This window comes from Penaeus japonicus, unplaced genomic scaffold (genome assembly GCF_977035675.1).
Source record: "Penaeus japonicus unplaced genomic scaffold, GWHDUDI00000001_assembly GWHDUDI00000031, whole genome shotgun sequence".
In the NCBI taxonomy this organism is placed as follows: domain Eukaryota; kingdom Metazoa; phylum Arthropoda; class Malacostraca; order Decapoda; family Penaeidae; genus Penaeus; species Penaeus japonicus.
The window spans coordinates 26,922,735-26,942,719 of record NW_028234433.1 but is presented as its reverse complement, the minus strand read 5'-3'; the positions used below and the strand labels follow the sequence as shown (position 1 = coordinate 26,942,719).

Sequence of the window (19,985 nt, the reverse complement as noted above, 5' to 3'; positions counted from 1 at the left end):
TCGCTTGAATTGTTTATCCCCATCCTTCATTTTCGTTTTACAAGTATAATCGATCTTGATACCGTCTCAACAAAGTATTTTTGTTCTAATTTAGTGTCCACACGATGGGTAGGTAGGGTCCGTGCGGGCACGTATACACGTCCATAAAATCGTGTCCCCAGATGGAGCATTTCCCAATGACGGGCTCGGTCCAACACACAGACCGAGCAGGGCAGTTTCCCCGCACTGATATCACATGCCCGTCACCCATCTTCCAAATGTGAATTAGAACCGTCCGCACAACCACTGCCTTTTGTGTAGACCCGAGTTTAGTGGGTTCTATAATTGTATATTGGGTTGAGGGGTTTGACCTTTTGCTTCATGTCAATGTAATTTAATATCATTGAAACATTCTTTCCTCTCATAGACCGTGTTATTTGATAGGTTTAAGTTGCCATTTCCCGTTTCATCGACTTATCACACGGCATTCCTTCACATCTAAATCCTCTTCGACTTGTGAATCCATGTTTTTTGATGCATGTGAAAATTTGGGTTTAGAATTTTTTTTTTTTTTATCTGGTTTTCAAAAATACGGATATAAAGACTTACATTGGCATTATTGACAGTTAGCATGTTTTCCTTTTCTCATTTTTCAGTCTTGTATAAAAAGAACATTTAAAAATGCATCTTACACTAAATTATTTAGTATTAAAATATACAAAAGTTTTACTTCCTTACGACTTAACTTGGTCTGGTCATTTGCATAAAATGGCTAATTCAATTGAAATGTCTTGTATTTTGGGGGTGGTTAATAAAAAACAGTAAATGATCATTATGTCTTTGAATTAATCAACGTATTTGAAAAGATGCTCAATCTTTACAAACACCTGAATACATAAATAAAATTCAGAATACCTTACTGGTTACAAAGATACAAGAAACTTTGTGAAGTTGTGACTTCATACTCCAAAAAACTTTGTACATTTTCTGTATGTGGTTGTTATACTCTATTCACATTTAAGAAATACCAAAATAAAAAATCAAACCTAAAACCTATACGCCTTTAATGTAGCGCTTTACAATAAACTGGAGAAAATAAGACTCGATTCTTAGTGACTGCTTTTACAGTAATTAAGATTGTGTACACTCTCACAGGATTTATAAATCAATCAGGTATAAAACCCAATTCGTCTTGATCTACCTACACACATACAAAACATCAGTCAGCAAAACATTCACTCCTTACACCGGATAAAATCTGATGTCTTTCACAAGTACCCTAAGACCAGAAACAATATCTGATATCTGTACACTCGCTCCACGCCAGACATAGTATCTGGCATCAAGTCTAAGAAGAATCACATTCTACAAATGATCGGTGTTTAAATAAATCTATCAACTGCTTTTTTAAAGGTGAAACCTACAGTAAACAAGACTTCCATCACTAAATGGATACATAATTTGACTTCACCTGCCACTCTAGCATGGACATGGCAAACAGACTCTGAAAGCAGACAAAAGACTTCCACGATTTAGCCGTACGTTAAAAGACTTAACTTAGGAAAGGATATATGCACATCGAAGATACGGAGCCCCCTTCCTGAAGGTCTCGTCGCCCACCGGACCAACTAACTACCTCCTTTGGTTATAACTTTGGTTTTGATAGCCATAGCCAGTGCCCCATGCCTGTTGGCTGGGTTGATTTGTGCTATTCCAGTTGCTGCTTTGCTGTCCCCAGTTGCCTGGTGTGCTGGCACTGTTGGAGGGGCCGTAGGACTGGTTGTTTCCGTATCCTTGCTGGTTTCCATACCCGTAGCCCTAAAAAGATAAAACATGGTTTCCATTCAAGAAGAGCCACAAAAATTTGCCGCATATATTTGCCAAAGTCGCTTTGAGAAATTCACACTAAAACTGGAAAGGGGAGAACCTACCTGTCCCCAGTACGGCTGCTGCTGCTGTTGCTGTTGTTGCTGCTGCTGCTGGTAGTATTGCTGGTTCCAGTTGTTGCCATAGCTCTGTGGGTAGTTCTGGTTGCTCCAGTTCTGGTTGCCCCAGCCCTGGTTGTTCCCGTAGCCTCCGTAGTTGCCAAAGCCCTGGTTGCCTTGATTGCCCTGCTGGTTTGCCCATGGGTTAGTAGTAGAACTAGTGGAAGTGCTCTTTATGTCATTACTCTGCAGTAAGAAGAAAAGAGGAAGAAAATACAAAATAAGTTTGCAAAACAGAAAAAGGGGGAAAATGAAAGACTTGGAGGAGGAAAAAAAAAAAAGGGATAAAAAAGAAATGAAAATCAAAATAAAAATGGTCTAAAAATGATAGAAAAAAAACAACGATGGAGATTTTCCACTTCAGATCCAAGAAGGGCAAGTACTAACCGAGTTCCTGTTCCAGTTGCTCTGGTAGTTCATGGATCTACCGCCGCGATCACGGTTGAAACCGCCTCTGATGTCACGGTTAAAGCCACCACGGTTGTCTCTGTTGAAACCACCTCTTACGTCTCTGTTATAACCGCCTCTGTTGTAATCACGATTGTCCATGCGGTCTCTGTTCCAACCACCTCTGTCATTGCGACGATCATTGTAGCCTCCTCGACGATCACGATCCCAGGCACCACGGAAATTGCCTCCTCGGTTTCCTGGAACAGAAATACCCCACTGTACAAACTGCTGAGATGTATTGCTTGTATATTCAAGTTCAGGTTTCTCATTCAGATAACTAAATGTTGCATGAAAACAAAACTAACCATAGCCTCCACGGCGGTCCATGAACCCACCACGTCTATCACCAAAGCCCCCTCTGAAGCCCTTCTTCTGGCCATACCCTGCATCTTCTCCCTCTTTGTTGTACTGCTCGACCAGCTTCAGGGCATCTTCCCGCTGCACTTCGACGTACTCCACGGAATCAAACAGGTCTCCCTCCTCCGGCAGCTTGAAGTTGGCTGCGTGACAAATACTTCTTAATTTGGAGACATTTGTAAGACATAGGAAAGGCTTTCACTGCTTAGTTTAATGGTAGTCTAACTGAATATGCAAAGCTTGCAAGATCAAGCATTTAAGTCTGTGAAGAAAGACGATATCAATGAAAACCTCCCCTAGATTTAAGACACGACGACGGCAGATTGAAAAAATAAGTAAAGTATAAAGTACAAGTGTACAGGCCAGTAGCAAGAGAGCATGCACCAAAACATTTAGGAAAACATAGGTTATTTGCCAATGGAAGAAGACAACACAGTGACAAGTCAGCCATGATAACCCATGGCCATTGTGGTTACCTACTTCTATTATTTACCTTTCATCTCTAGGACAGCCTTGTCAGGGACATCCTTGCCTTCCTCCCTCTCACGCTTCTCTGTTCGTTTCTTCAGGTCCTCATCAGTGGGACAAATAACAACTGCACGCCGTTTGAAGCCAGCAAAACCCTTCATTTTACGCCTCTGAGCCGATGGGTATACATTCGTCTGTTCCGTATCAAGGAGATAAACGAGAGCCATTAGGCACTTAGTCTTTTAGGTCCTGCCCGACCCTAAGGTCAGTCTGGCTGAGATCAGCCTAGTGTCCTCTGCAAAGACAGTCTGGAAGAACAGGTTAATAGCAGATTCCTCTGTTCCTCCCCCACCCTCCCCCCAGCTCAACTGTAGCATACGTACCTGGGCCAATGAGATCTGGACCTGCTGAAATGAGTAATCACTTCTTAGTCTCATCAAAAACTCCTTTTCTATTTCCCCTAAATGACTTACCTAAGGAACATTTATTCTGTAATCAAAGACAATTAGCCATCCCCTTTCAAAACCCCTGCACCCTCCTCTAACAGAGCAATGTACGTCTAACACTTTCACTACTCAGATTAAAGTGGAGCATTTCATCTCTAGAATATGGAACTGGTCCACCAATGATAAGATCTATAGATATCCTTGATGTATAGTCAGCTGGACGTTCTATTTCTCCTTGCAAGTCACTTCCTAGGCAATATATCACATCTAATGCAATCTCATCCTTGTGGTCATTTCCTGCACCTCTTGATACAAAAGTGGACACCCAAAATTCCACTTACTTTCAGCCGAGACTTGGCTTTTATATACATGAGAACAAAGTTCTTACATCTTCCATTATCAAGAATACTATTATATTACACAAGTGTTCAACTTTACCTGTACATAATTAATCATGCAGCCTTTTATATTTTAACCTTTAAAAAGCCCACTGCCACTCGTAAATAATTATGCACAGATTATGCTTAGCTTGTAACTGCACCATTTCAAGATAGTGGCATAACCAAGTGAAATTTAATTTGTGTTGCTCACAGCCTCAAACATTTCCTTGGTACCCACAAGTCACAAAGCCCATAAGTTTACAGCTCATAAGCGCAAGAGCCATTAACGGTCTCTCAACCGTCAAACCAAGCACTGCCTATGCCACATTCATAAAACCTACATTTATACATAATTCATAGATCTTGACTTTACATTTATCCTATATTTGAATTAATTAAGAATGTTGAAAGATTAAACAACGTAAACAAAGCAACAATTATATGTTTATCATCATTATATATATATAAATATAAGTATATAAATAAAATGTATGCATCACCTGAACATAAGCCAATACCTTAATAGATGTTTTGGAATCTTATAATCAGTGTCAAAATCTATTTACACCCACTCATTATCATGGTTGAATGCAAAATAATCATGAATCAAAGATTTAGAAGTCGTCTCTTACATATGAGATTTCTGCATGTTGTGTTGCAGCTGTACATTTTTATATGTGATCTATATTTACAGAAACATTATATAATAAAGTTCTTTTATAAAATCAAAATATGTTAATCTTTGGTAATGTATTTACATTCCCACCAAATCCCTACATTCTAAGTAAAATGTCTTTCAAAGGATAAAGTATATTACATATATATATATATACACAAGACATTTGTGAACATTTTTTCAATCTACATATACTGATTGAAGCAATTAATCTTATCTTCCACATCTCAATTATATACATCTTTAATTTCAAAATTATAAAGAAAATACATAAAACCAGAGATGTTTACATCCTCACATGCAATCTTTTTGCCCTTCGTGTTGTGAATAAGTTGTAGATATATGCACTCCCCCCATCCCCCCTTCCCTTCCCTTCCCTCTGATCTAACCCAATGGCACCAGATGGTATGTATACATGCCAGAACAAAATCACAAACACTAGATGGCATGTAATATCAAACATCAGTGTTGTTTGTGTTTTCCTTTGAATAGTTTTGTTAGCTTAACTATTGTCATTTGCGTGATTACCATTATTATTATTATTATGACAAGTATTACTGACAATTCCCGTATTATTGCTACCCATTCTTTCTCATCAGCAAAGCACAGCTAAAAGGATAAACATGTTTAGTATCTTGAATGTAAGCTGGCATTGTAAAGCATCTTTTTATAGCTTGTCTCCATCCTGAACTACCACTTCCTTGACAACAGTGTGACCTGTCTGGTACTAAAGTGTACAGAAAACATATGAAATGCAATTCTCTAAATAGTCTAACCTACTTTATCAGAACATATGCAATATAAATATTGTAGTAATATTAGTCAAATTAAAACCTTTCTAAAGTTTGTACAATAGAAGCTATATACCTTAGAATAAATGTAAACCTTAAAATCCTGTATTACATAATCAGGCCATTAGTCTTCCAAGCGCATGGTTTAGAGCAACAATGTTGCAATCAAGGTGGCAAATATATCCCAGAGAGGACCAATTGGTGTCATTGGGTTATATAATTTTCAAACACCGTTGGCTATTTATCAAAAGTTTGGGACACTTTCTCACAAAAATATCAACTGCAGAATGTATTTGCAATTTCCCATGCTTAGCATTCAAAAAATTTATTGGGAGTTTAATTATACATATAAGGACTTTGCAAATCTTAGAAAAATAAGTCCAAAGTGAATATCTGCCTATCAAGCACAACTTCTCTTTAGTTATGTAACTTGACTATGAATTTTTAAACCATGATTGTGTCATGTCCCATATATAACAGTCTTAAACATAAAACAAGAAAAACCTCTCAAACTATACTTCCATAGTGGGGGACCTACAATGGTACACAATGGAGACTGAGAAGAGGAAATAATAGTTTTCAAAGTAACTACATATTCCATTTTGTTATTTGTCTACTGTATAACAAAGACCCAATGCTAAAATTAAGGCAACAAACTATTGCAATCTAAATTACACATCTCTCAAGGATATTGCACAAAGGTAACCCATTATCTGACATTTCATTATTCCAACATTTACGGATCTGCATCCATTTTCCTTATCCATCATTTAACACCCAACCCACTAAAGCATTTCAGCCAACCTGCATGCCAGACCATAGGCAAGAAAAGCTGATAGTGACCTATATTCATAACAGTAACATTAATAACACTGCTGCTTATTATCAGTATCGGTTCGGTGAGATTTGCGTGGTTATAATTTGTATGTCAAGATGTCTGAACTGACCAGACAGCCTTACATTCAACTGCACAAAGAGGTGGGACAAACGCTTTCCCCGCAAGCTATTTACTCAAATTGTTATGCAAATTTCTTTAATGAAAAACTTTTCATGCATGTAATTATAAGCATGTTTAATCTAACCACATTAAGAGAAGTTTAGATTTTACAAAAAAAAATCTAAATTTAAAAAAACAATACTGTTGATAATCATAATTTTAGAATAACTCATTTGCCACAAGTCCAGTTCATAGATGGCTTGCAACAAACTGTAAACATTGGGATTAGCTTGTCATAAACATTTCTCTACAGCTCAAGCTGTTCTTTGGTTTGCAAATGCTCGAGTTGAACACAAGGCAAGAGAGTAAGTCAGCCAGCTGGTGTGATATATAATTATATACTAATGACTTTACTTTTCTCAGGCTAACAAGGTAATTAGGAACATAGCCTCCCTAACAATTTTAAAGGAAAACAGATTTGTTATCCAAACATTGTTAACAAAATGCATCCATGTCAGGCAATGGCATTCCTTGTATCTCAATTTCCTTGTCAATTACTGACTAAGCAAGACATTATAGAAACATCTTTTAAAAAATATGCAATTACTTCAGGTTAAAATCTTTCATCTTCACATGATACACTGTATCCACTATTCAAATCCATCAGTAAATAAGGTAGGGAAGCAGAAATCAAACCAAATATCTAAATCATTAATTCATCCCCAAAAACTTTACACACCAGGCTAAACTTGAAAAAATGAGCCATATTCCTACTTAAAATACATAGAAATAAAGTAGGTTTAAGTTAATCAAGACTTCCACTTTATTTCCCATATGCAATTACAAAAATCTAACTATTACAGCCAGAAATAATTGGAAAACAAACAGTAAATCTTGTCAACTAAAAACATACTCCCCATCGAGAGCAATTTACAAAACGACAGCAACAAAACACTAAAAAAAAAAAAAAAACTGTGCTGCATAACTTGAACATTCTTCACTGTTGTTCAACTGTTTGCCAACTCCTACATCCTAAAGACGTGCCTCATGAGAAGAATGATAAAGGTGCTCAATCCATAACAATTAAAAAGAGTATCTATTGTATCAACTTATTCATCACGTGTAAGTGCCTAACACAACAAATAATGCACCAAAACAAATGGACTTAAATTTAGTACATGAATCTGTGTATAGCTATGTAGATACGTGTATGCGTGAAGTTTCTCCCCACGTACACATACGCATGTGTACCTGAACATGCATGAATGTGCAAATACAGGTAAGTAGTTAGATAAGTAGGCATGTGGAAAGCATACAAGTAGGTAGGTTGGTAGAGTCAAATTTAACTACCTACATGGGTAAGCATAGAGATGTGTGTTCATGCCCATATATAACTGTGCCCATCCTTCACATACATACTTTTGTACATTTCACATTTTACTAGATATAAAAATTACGATTTTCAATGCAGTTAGAGGGTAATGAAATTATTTTGCAATCTATATCAATTAATGCAGTGAATCCCAATATAATCTAGTCAATCTCTGTCCTTTCATATGCTGAAGTGCAAAGGGGGTTGCAGTGTAAACGGTTTCTACAGTTTAATATTTTTAACAATGTTTATCCTTCATGTTTTTATATCAATTATCTTTCAATTCATTCTCATACATTCTGTAGCATGTCAAATGAGGATGGTGTGAGGTTTGTTGCATGTTAATAATGAATGTATCCCACTAAAAGATACATTCAATAAAAATATGAATATGGAAATAACTATACAAGACTGAGCCTAATATGCATATGAAGTATCTGATGAATTAATGTAATTTTTTTTTTTTTATTGATCCTTGTGATCAAACAGATAAATAATAAAATACCTCTACCTATATCAGAGATCTTGACACTTGGGTAATAATCTTAACAGAGCACTTTGCAAAAACAAGAAAAAAAAAAAAACTTTCCCAATGCATGATAAGCCTTACAAGAATAAGTGGGCATATTCACCCCTATTCCAACCCCATAAAAAATAATCTGCAAGCTAAAGTATAAGACAACCCATTATTAAGACTTAATATACATTTCTTGGATCTTGCCTAGAGAAAATATTTGAACCAAATCTGAGCGAGGTATCTTACCGGACAACCTTGGAACATTTCTATAAAAATGCACTCATGTATTAGGAGTTTTCTCTCTGACCTAAAGCTTTTACCAGATCACATGAAAGTTGAACACCGTGACTATACATCAAGCACACCAAGATCTTGTTCCCTCTCACAGTCCTAACAGAATGGTATTTTCATACCTTCCATACCTACAATACGGAGGTCCCTTTCATATATAAAACTGTGGTGTGTTTATTGCTTATCTTTTCAGCCACCCCATCATCTTAAAGCCTAAAATGTATGAACTCCAACATTACAAACTCTATAAACTCAACATTTTACCTGTTAATTCTCTGAAGATATTTTTAAAGACTATGATACCTTATTAATTAAAATCCACCTTTTGGGTTTCATAATCACTAATTGCCTACCTAAAACTTCTTATTTATATCCTAAAACAAAAATAAAAAACAATTGGTTTATCCTCTAATGGACCTTTTTCCAGGCTGAACAAATTACCACTACCTTACCTGTGCGTTGGGCTGCTGGTGTTGGGAGCGAAAAAATACAAAAAAATGGACATACCTCTGGTATTCGAAGATGTGAACCTGAAAATCCCAGGACACTTACCTTGTAAACCCTGAAAGGCAATGCAATTATTAGTTGACCTACCTTGCAAGGACCTGGATCACGCTGCCTCAGTTCTTCGGTTACTTACCTTCTTTGATTCAGCTGGACATTATAAAAACTGGGCTTCCTTCCCCATCCCTACATGATTTCAAGTCCTGAACTCGCGTACAGGACAAAAAATCAAGGAGAGAGAGTCTTTTTCCTGATCAATGCACAATATCCAGCGAGGAAAGATGCACTTTTCTCACTAGATAAGGACATAGAGCAAGGACAAATCCTATACTCCTACCAAGAGAGGTTCTACATTCGTTCGTACCTGATCGATGATGAAGTTGCGTCTCCGCTTGTAGGCAAGCTCCAACAACTTGTTCAGACATCTTGTACAACGTTCAATCAGTACTTCCCAACGGCCTGAATAGTTGCGTCTTCTTGGCAGTCCATTCACTTTCATTTTGTCAATGAGACTGTTTGTTCCAAGGACATTGTATTTCTTATCTCTGTTCTCTTTGCAATATGATTCAACCCAAGTGGTCTTTCCAGCTGCAGGCAAGCCAACCATCATGATAATCTGTAAAAGACACATTAAGAAATATTTACTTTAACAACTAACAATAGCTTAATCTAACCCCTAAGATCAATATGAATTAAGACCTAGCACCAATTTCCTGTTCTAACTAGGCAAGAAAAAAATAAATAAATAAATAAAATACATGTGTGTGTGTGTGTGTGTGTGTGTGTGTGTGTGTGTGTGTGTGTGTGTGTGTGTGTGTGTGTGTGTGTGTGTGTGTGTGTGTGTGTGTGTGTACATTTTAAAGACCTCATAAAACAAATGGAAGTTTATATACGATTTGGCACAAAATATAAATCTACATTTTCCAAATTATGGTTCTCAATTTCTTTACAGCAGCACTTCAAACTCCTTTGTGATCAGTACACACAACAATCATAATTAGAATCATTATTTCTCAAAGTCAAATAAAATAATTGACTTGACATGTGCATTTTGTGTCATCCTACTTTATCTAATTCCCAATACTTGTACATTTCCTAAGATTTCTGCTAGTTTTCACATCAGTCAGATGATGCTACACATCCTGGCTTACAATATCCATCTCCAATAGGCTTGCAGTCTACCTGTCTAAAGACAATAGGTTTCTACATCCAAATGATTTATAGTATGTGCACAATTCAACTGTTTGTTGTTGTTGTTGTTGTTGTTGTTGTTGTTGTTGTTGTTGTTGTTGTTGTTGTTGTTGTTGTTGTTGTTGTTGTTGTTGTTGTTGTTGTTGTTGTTGTGTTGTTGTTGTTGTTGTTGTTGTTGTTGTTGTTGTTGTTGTTGTTGTTGTTGTTGTTGAAGTGGGTAAAACTTTTGCCACCAATAGTTCTGTGTAACACAAGTTTGCTATAATTACCCTATATAGTCCTTTCGGGATGAGTAAAAAGGCCTCAAGGAAACTTACCTCAGCATCCTCTCTCTTCTCAGGACCTTGTGTGCCTAGGACACGATCTTCAAGAGGAACCTTTCCAACAAATGTGTATCCAGTGAGGGGCTCGCACCATGAATCTTCTGTCCCAAAGTTGACCTACAAAGAGATTTACTACTATATCATACCTTTAAATTTAATCATTACCACTATATCACACCTTTAAATTTAATCATTTATTTCTTAGTAAAGTTTTACAAGCAGCAGATTGAAATTCTCAAGTTTTAAAATCATACAAGCAATATCATAGATACATACCTTGAAACACATATTCTTTGTTACAATATGAGGGAACAAGGCCTTGTCTCCAAGTTCTGCATGCTGGATTTCGTAGGCCATGCCTTGGTGTTCACCATTTACAGTGAAGGACATCACCATAGGTTCAGACTCCATGTCCAAAAAGCAGCCAAGAACATCTCCTTTGCCATAAGTTTTTCCATAATCCTGTTAACAGACAAGTTTGTTTAATATAATGGTGAAAATGTTTACATTTCTGTTCATGCAAAGATCAATCGTTAAGGATTCAAATGCGGAATATAAACTCAGACATTTCAAACGTTCATCAGTCCTACTCTCTTCAGGGGAAGAGGTGTAGAGAGGGGGAGGATCAAACTAACCTTAAATCTGAGGTTGGTTGAGGCTTTGCCAGTTCCACCATAGCCATAGCTGAGAGGATCTTCTCCAAGTGTAAGTCCAGCTTCATCTACAGACCATCCAACACGTAAAACATGAGGATGCTGTTCATCCTCCAACTGTGGAACAGGGAGTTCATCTTCGCACTTGACCTCGAAGTAAACTCGGCCTCGTGTAAAGCCGTAAGTTGCTCTTACACCGTGCCAGACGTAGCCAAAGCCTTGCATTGTGAGGGGTTTTGCAGAGAGGAAGTTTTCTTTTTCAATGAGGAGACTCAAATCAGAATTATCTGGTAGGAAAATAAATGACATCTTTGAAATTCAGGCATTAGCAAGGGGCCATTCCTCCTTGTGATCTGCAAGTTCAGGTACTAGGGTTACTAAAGTAACCCTCTCTGGACTGGTGGTACAGTACTGTACCACGCATTCAAAAGCCCAGTGGCCGGGCAGCACAGTATTGTGCCAGCCATTCAATTGATTTAGGCCTAATAATTCGAACGCCCCGGCATTGGGATATTCAAGGCTGGAATGCCCCGTCGTAAATGGGTTAAGAAGCCATAAACAAGACAACTTGAACAAACACAGGTGGCTATGTTGCATGTGAAATAAACAAGCCAAGTTTAAGTATGCCATCAAACAAATATCTGGATATGGCACCATATCAAATAGCTTCAGCATCATGATAATCATGAAAAGTGTGAAACAATGAAATTTAGAATGAGAATATTTCAACAAAAATTAAATATGAGAAATAAAGTACATATATGGCACCTGCTAAAAATGCTGAAAAATTCCTTCCAATCTTTCAAGAACTTTCCTTCATTCCTTAGCGTCTGAGACAAGATAACAAAAAGGCCTATCACAGATCCTCTGCATAGCAATTCAATTAGCACACGCCAAATGTTAACGATAGATTCCTCATTATAAATCTTTATAGAAAATAGGTCATCTATAGCCTAGCCAAATTCTCTTTACACCACATATCATACCTGTTGCTAGACTTTTCCAGTTCAATATTGAAGATAAAAAAAAATTGCTCAAAATCTCACCTACCTCAAAAACTAAAAGATCCAAACGAGAGCCGCAATATCTAAATTAAGAAATTATAAAAAAATGATAATAATTCAAGATAAGCCACTTGTAAAGTACTTACACCAATCCAAAGCCACAACAGTCTTGTCAAAATCAGGTTCATCTTCAATTCTGACTTCTTCCACTTCTGGGCGAGATTTCTTGTGTTCGGGCGATCGAGACCGGGAATGAGATCTCTTTTCTCCTCTTCTTCCGTCTTCATCCTCTTCAGTTGCATCTTCTGTCTTTGGTTCAACCATCTCATCTTTGACCTCAACCTCAAACCCATTATCCTGTTCCATCTTTACATCTGTAAATATCACAATCATGCTTAACTAAACTTACAAATCTACGTGGTTTCCAAAGCCAACAATCAGACATTCTTATTTTTCCTGAAAGGAGCACTCTTGGCAACCACGAACTAATATGTACTACAAATGCCAAGGTATGCACATCAACTAAACAAATCTGAACTGGACCGAGGATAAAAAGGACAATCCATCTTAAATAAACACTACCCATACTTACCAATATCTTCTACAGGTGCTGCTTCATAGCCAAGTTTAGCAGAGTCTTCAGGCTCTTCCTTAACGGCTACTGCAGGCTCAGGTTGACTTTGCGGAGTGGGTTTCTGAGGCGACACTGCCTTTTGTGGGGAGGCAGCTTTCTGAGGGGAGGCTGCTGGCACCTGTGAAGCTGGTTCAGGCTGGGCTTTCTGTGGTGAAGGTGCCGCTTTCTGGGGAGAAGGCGTGGGTGAAGGTTGGGCTTTTTGGGGAGAAGGTGCTGGTTTTTGTGGTGATGGGGTGGGTTGTGGCTGGGTCTTCACTGGTGACTGAACTGGTTTCTGGGGTGAAGGGGTGGGTTGTGGCTGTGCCTTCTGTGGGGAAGGTGCTGGTTTCTGGGGTGAAGGAGTAGGTTCTGGCTGTGCCTTCTGTGGGGAAGGTGCTGGTTTCTGGGGTGAAGGAGTAGGTTCTGGCTGTGCCTTCTGTGGGGAAGGTGCTGGTTTCTGGGGTGAAGGAGTAGGTTCTGGCTGTGCCTTCTGTGGGGAAGGTGCTGGTTTCTGGGGTGAAGGGGTGGGTTCTGGCTGTGCCTTCTGTGGGGAAGGTGCTGGTTTCTGGGGTGAAGGAGTAGGTTCTGGCTGTGCCTTCTGTGGGGAAGGTGCTGGTTTCTGGGGTGAAGGAGTAGGTTCTGGCTGTGCCTTCTGTGGGGAAGGTGCTGGTTTCTGGGGTGAAGGAGTAGGTTCTGGCTGTGCCTTCTGTGGAGAGGGTGTCGTTTCCTTAGGTGGCACAACCTCTGCTGGCTCTGGGACCTCTGGTATTGGAGGTTCCGGAGTCTTTTTTCTCGGCGTAGGTGCTGCATCTGGGCCTCTCTTTTTTGGTGTGCCAGTTGCTTCTGGTGACTTCTTCCTTGGAGTTCCTCTTACACTCCTTGGTCTGGTCTCAGGCTGAGGCTCGGGTTCAGGCTCAGGCTCAGGTTCAGCCTCATCAGGATCAGGGCCCCCCTCTGCCTCCTCTTGTTTCTGTCCCTCCCCCGAGGTGGGCCTCTCTACCGTGTCTCCATCTGCCAATCAAGAGAAATTTTAAACTAGGCATTAATATTTAACAAAGGTGCAATTTTTAGGCATACAACATGGCAGCTTATAGACTATTTGGAATGTAAAATAAGGAGTATTTTGCAAATTAACCCATTGGTCGCAGTATTAAAAAAAAGTGGATGCTTTAAGATGGCGGGTTTACATTGTCTGGCACGGTGCCATCCATGTCTACGACTGACTCTGCCTTGGCAGCAAATCATGCCATCCACTGCTAATGGGTTAACAATGAACTTGTATTTCACTATCTAGCTATGTTAATTATGCTTCCTACAAATGGAATTTTTTTTTACGATTTTCTACTACGTCAATCACCATCGCCATCATCTTTCACATCATCAAAAGTGTACTTGCTGTACTCAGATTATTAATGCAAAAGTACATGAACATATACAAAGGGTCTCAAAAAATAACAAATAAAAAGGGAGACCAATTAGACCCTGAAGTATATATATCCTTTTTATATTTAGGCATGTTCCCATTCCCACAACATTTCGGAATATCTTTGTACCATTTTCAAAACTCAAGAAATAGATTTTGAACATCTGCATTAGATTGTAAATCTCCATAGTTAAAATATTTTACATTTTTACTTTTCATACTTTTGCATGGGCCTTGTTTAGATCCACTCTATAATATTACTGTTTATGAATTGGCAACAAATGGAAAATATATTTTACTCAAAATGAAACTTAAAATTTACATATTTTATTCTTTGCCAGATGAAAATATGAGGTAATAATTGATAAGGGTACAAAAAAAATCTTTTTTTCATCATACAACATGGAACATGTCTGAGAAACACCTGTGAACATCAGACTCACATCAAACTCGTGTATCTTTAGTCAGCATGATTCAGCAATGTAACTGGCAGCTTAATGCATTGTTGAATAGACAAGTTTATTTTGTCAAACATTTAAATTAGTTTTTTTGTTGTTTTTCATCTGCTTTACAGAGACTTTCTAAAACAGTGAACAAGTTCTGAGATTTAAAGAATCCAGATAGGCATGTTTTGGACCAAAACATTTGCACACCATAGTTGTTAGTTGCCAATTAGTGATTGTTTTTTCTTGCTTATTATTTTACTGATTAATGTTATAAAAATGTATTATATCCACATTAATAACTGAGTAGTTTAAATATAACATATTGCAAATCATGAAAAGAAAATTGGAATGATTCCCTGGGTAAAGTTTATTCTTTTATGGTAGCATATAATGAATAGTTAGCAAAATGGTGAATTTATAAGTCTTGTATTGGCTTAACATTTACCATTATCTACTTCGAACTGTCCACGTAATGTATATAACAGATTTACAAAGAACCCTTTCACATTCAAGTACAAATTCCAAACAATTCAATTTACACCCATATCGTGGAATGCAAGTACATGAAAGACAATCATGTACCAAAGACTCCTCAGATCGCTGTCTCAGTCTTTTGATAGTCCTCTAAATTTCAAGTACATCAATTAAACATTTGACCAGTGAAGGTGTGTTTCAGTAATTTATTTCATGCAAATCACATGGGAACTATTCAAAATAATAAAATAATGGTAAAGTGAAGCTGTATCATAGTAACAGGACAATGGCATGAATGTTGTCATGTATTCTCTACATCAGGTCAAGTTCATGATTAAATTATGTTATTTTGCATATCATCCATACAACTTACATTGAATCATGAAAATACTGTGTTTGTAAAAAGGCATCTAGCCGAGAATTATGTCTTTCTTCGATTACGTACAATCAGAATAGTCTGATACAAGGCTGTGTTTCGTATGTTTGCGTTGCACAATATCAATGCAAATATGTTTTGGATACATGTGATTACCTAAAGATTTTGTATTTCAACATTCAAATACATCTAATTAATATGAATATCTATTACATCTGACCAAGCCTATCAGTCACTCAAGAGCCAGTAATGCAAAGTTGCTACATCTGACAATAAAACTTAAACTGATCGGTGGACAGATTAGAATAAACAGACTATACAAACAAGTGAACAGATCAGAAAAAAACATTAGTCATTTCTTCAGTCTGTCATCTAACCTCAATTGTTTACCCTATTCCTGAGTTTCAACAAAATAAAATATGTATATATGATTGGTATTCTTAATGTTATTACCATCATCCTTCAAAAAGTTTTTCATAAAAATTCAGTCAAGTCAAATGGGCCAACAAACAGACTACTTGGTGACAAGGACCCTTTGGAATCCACTGTCAAGAATTTGAAAAAATAAATAAAAATGTAGATGGTATTACTTCTGAATCATCAATAGGTTCATTTCATTTAAGAATATCATAGACTAGTAATATGAAAACAAGCCTATAACCATAGAGCATTAGATTCCAATCATGGGGAAGTCTCAACCCAAAGAGAGAAATAAAACTATAATGGAAAAGTGTCAAGGGCATCAGCTGCAGTGGTCGTTTTCCAATCGACATCATTTTAATTTTTTTCCTATAATATTATGACTTATTTTAGGGGCTCTGCTGCAGCTGCCTTTCTCAAAATATTTAAAGGGATTCAGTCCTTATTTACAATAAACGAAAAAACATGGGAAAGTATATTAATTATGCCAAACATATGATTTCCATTGACTTAAAACATATTCAATGCCGTCCTCTAGTCCGACTGTATTAAATTTCTCAATATTGATTAACCCATTCCCGCCGGTTGACGTCCTATCACGAGGTCGAAAAATATCCCCGGACCCAGGTGACGTCCATAGACAATGTGCAATTTCTCACTGAGTTCCAGGAGTGGCAATGTGACGCGCTGAGACGTCAGCAGTAGATCACTAGATTGTTCTCAAATATAATCATTTTACATAATTAGACTTACTTTAGTTTAGGTGTTTTTGAGTGTCATAAAATGAGGTTTAAAAAATGACGTCACAGAAAACTACATGATATTGATGACATGGTAATTTCTGCTTCTTGATCAGTTGAATAAAAAGATCTTATGTCGAAAAAAATCAAATGTTTAGCCAAGAAATAAAATTGTGTAAAAATTACTAATGCATACTACTAGTAATTTGTTGATTACACGTGATATCACATGATTATCTTCCCGGCATTTGTGAGAATAAGCGAAAATACATCCTGTCGTGAATAGGTTAAAGACAATATATTCCTTTCCTATTTTCTACTATTTTACAAAAATATGTAAATGTATATATCAACTTTTAACCATCCATTTTGGCCGACAGCTGACACTTGGTCACTTTCTATTAGTCCGGTCTTAATTGCTTGCAATTATTTTGCCTATACACATATATATCTAATAATTTTCGTCTATTCTATGCAAACTGTACTTGCAGCCCAATCATAATGGATTTCATTTTCTAATATTCAGCAGCAAATATAATAAGGTTTTGATTGCATTATACGTTATGTGATCACAACCACTCATGTTATTTAGGAATATCACTATGAATCAGACATGAAATTTAGAAAATTTCTTATGTCACTCACGATATTTAAAGAAGATTAAATCTTGAAACAAAAGACTGTGGAGATGCAGAAAAAAATAGATTCAACCTAATTAAACTAATCTGTCTACTAAAAAAGTTTAAACTAGCAAGTTTCCCTTCCCTCTTAACCCTTTCCCGGCGGGGCACTCACTACATGAAGACCCCTATGCTGGGCGATTGTAATATTGCATTGTAATCGTCACACTAGCATGACGCCCCGGCATCCAGAGTTTGGCTGTGTCACACGAGTGTGACGCACCGTCGTCATCGGGTTAACCCTTCTGGTACAGGCCACATCCTAATCTATTGATGAAGGGGTTGATTTGGCAACACCATGTACCCCCCAAGCTACTAGTACACCCAGAAGGTAACCTGTCCCTACATATCCGAACACCCAGCATTCATGTCATCAGGCAGGTAGGCTAGCCAAGCCATGACATGAACATCACATCATCCAGCATTAAGGGGTTAAGATGTTCAGCCTGAGGTGAGCATTTTTAGATGTGTGGGTTCTCTTAATTTCTAGACATAGCTAAAACATTAGTTTATGTATGTTACCAGCAATTCAAATGAACATCTACACTAAAAAATAACTTGATTTCATAAATGGAAAAATGCAGTAAAAAAGCAATCCGATTCTGCGAAAACAACCGTCCAGGAAGGGGTAATGATTCCTAATCACACTTATTACCTTGTAGCCTCCATTCTAATAAATTTGCTGAACCCGCCAATATTCAATTAACCGGCTGTGCAGAATTCCTTACCCTCACCTAAATAAATCTTACTAAAAGCATCACCTCACAGAGATACAATCGCACTATTCACAAAGTGTGCGCTGATCATAACCTAGCAATAACACACTAATAACGACCTATAGACAAACCAGTATAGGTCAACAAACCCCCACCGCATATTCCTGCGAGAAATTCAACTCTACGTTGGCAATTCATTGTAGGATAAGGAATCTGGGTACTGACTGGGGTTTGTTGGCCTTTGCCAAAGCACCAACAGAAAATAGGACCTTGGCCAAATGCCACATACTAGATAGACATCACTTTTCTAACCAATTCTTGTGGATATTCAATAATAGACCCATTTAATGAAGGGTTAGAGACAGAAGAACATAATAAACCATCTGAAGTCCACATTTTTTTGCTGGTCTTTTGGTTATTCCCAATTTCCGATTCAGCTTCACTATAGCATCAATTAGGATAATATAGATAACATTAGGCTTCAAAATATAACACTGAAGGAAAAAAAAACAGCCGAAACCGTTTAGATTTTGAAAACTGCGACCTCTTAGGGTCCCAAAACCACCTTGCAAAATAAGCCAAGACCTACGGGAGAGAGAACGCAAAAAACCCAAGCAAACAAAAGCAAGGGCGATGCAGGGCCATAAAACCCCCGGCAAAACCACAAAACAAAACCTCACCGCCAATAAAAATTACAAAAATTGACATAGCCTCGCCACCCCAACCCCCCATAACCCCCCTAACCGCCTCCCGCCAAACCACCACCTCCTCAAAAAAGGGAATTAAAGAGAATCACAGCGACATTAAGCCCCGTGAAGCTCGTTACGGCGAGTCGCGTTAGAGTTATAGGCCTATGGACATTCTCGATGGACGAGGCGTTGCTCAAATATTCGAAAAAGAGTTGTCATCGGGATGGGGATGGGGAGGGAGGGAGGGGGGAGTCTCGGGTTCCCGCCATTGCCACAGTAAATAAAAAAAAATTACATCGTTCTCCATTTTCCCCCCGAAAAAATTTTCCCCCTAAAGCTGTCAAATGGGAGTCGATTCCTATCGAGAGTGAGAGAGAAGGGGCCATCGGGAGATGAAATTAGTCCGTGGTTCGCGAAGAGCCTGAGTCGCGTCCCAAGGGCCGAAAAAGAGCGGGAAAAACGCGTGCAAAAGTCAACCCACCTTCGGCTTCGAGCGCCTCCCTCAACCTCTCGATCAGCACCGGCTTATTTCCCTTGGTGGAGAGGCCTCTCGCCTGCAATTCGGCGCGCAATTCCGTCACCTTCAGCTTACTCGGGTCTAGAACGTCACTCATGTTGTCACCTCTGCACCGGCGGATGTCCCTACGCTTTAAAATTCGAGTTGGAAGTGAGGTTTCTCGTGACTTTCTACGCAACCGCCATGAACGAGCGCGGAATATGGCGTCCGTTGGGCAAGGCGGCGTGGGGTTTGAATGCCGCGCGCCCATTGGCTGGCTTGCCCGGCTCGTAGGCGCGGGGAGGCCGCTTCCGGGTTCTCATTGGTCGCAGCCGCTCGGGGGGTTAGAAACGCGTTTCTGATTGGTGGGTTGAGCCCAAGCCGGGATGTTTTCGTGGTAATTTTCTTGAGGGGGGGAGTTGCGTTCAGTGGATTGCAAAGCGCCGTGACGGTGACAGATGGGCTGATTTTGCATCGGAAAGTCTTCCAGCTATGGTGCGGATGCCCCACGATCGTCGACGGAGTTGATCGATGATTTGTCAATCACGGGAATTATGAAATGTCAGTTTTCATCAATAACAAGAAACG

At 38.4% G+C, this 19,985-nt stretch overlaps 1 protein-coding gene across 6 annotated transcripts; it reads right to left on the bottom strand.

Moving 5' to 3' along the window:
- Positions 1–803: 803 nt before the first annotated feature.
- LOC122249524 (uncharacterized) lies at positions 804–19,664 on the bottom strand. Of its 6 annotated transcripts, none has more exons than XM_043010473.2 (12): positions 19,383–19,664; positions 12,917–13,948; positions 12,471–12,698; positions 11,303–11,607; positions 10,944–11,129; positions 10,662–10,784; positions 9,518–9,769; positions 3,265–3,433; positions 2,720–2,914; positions 2,352–2,611; positions 1,911–2,150; positions 804–1,797 (listed from the first exon to the last, which is right to left on the bottom strand). In XM_043010473.2, exons 1-12 carry the CDS (start codon positions 19,513–19,515, stop codon positions 1,612–1,614), a joined length of 3,309 nt encoding a protein of 1,102 aa, XP_042866407.2. In that variant the 5' UTR covers positions 19,516–19,664; the 3' UTR covers positions 804–1,611. The 6 variants fall into 6 exon arrangements, with proteins under 6 accessions (XP_042866407.2, XP_042866409.2, XP_042866410.2 ...); XM_043010475.2 differs by having other exon boundaries at positions 1,911–2,093; positions 19,383–19,660; XM_043010476.2 differs by having other exon boundaries at positions 1,911–2,090; positions 19,383–19,660.
- Between the last annotated feature and the right edge of the window lie 321 nt (positions 19,665–19,985).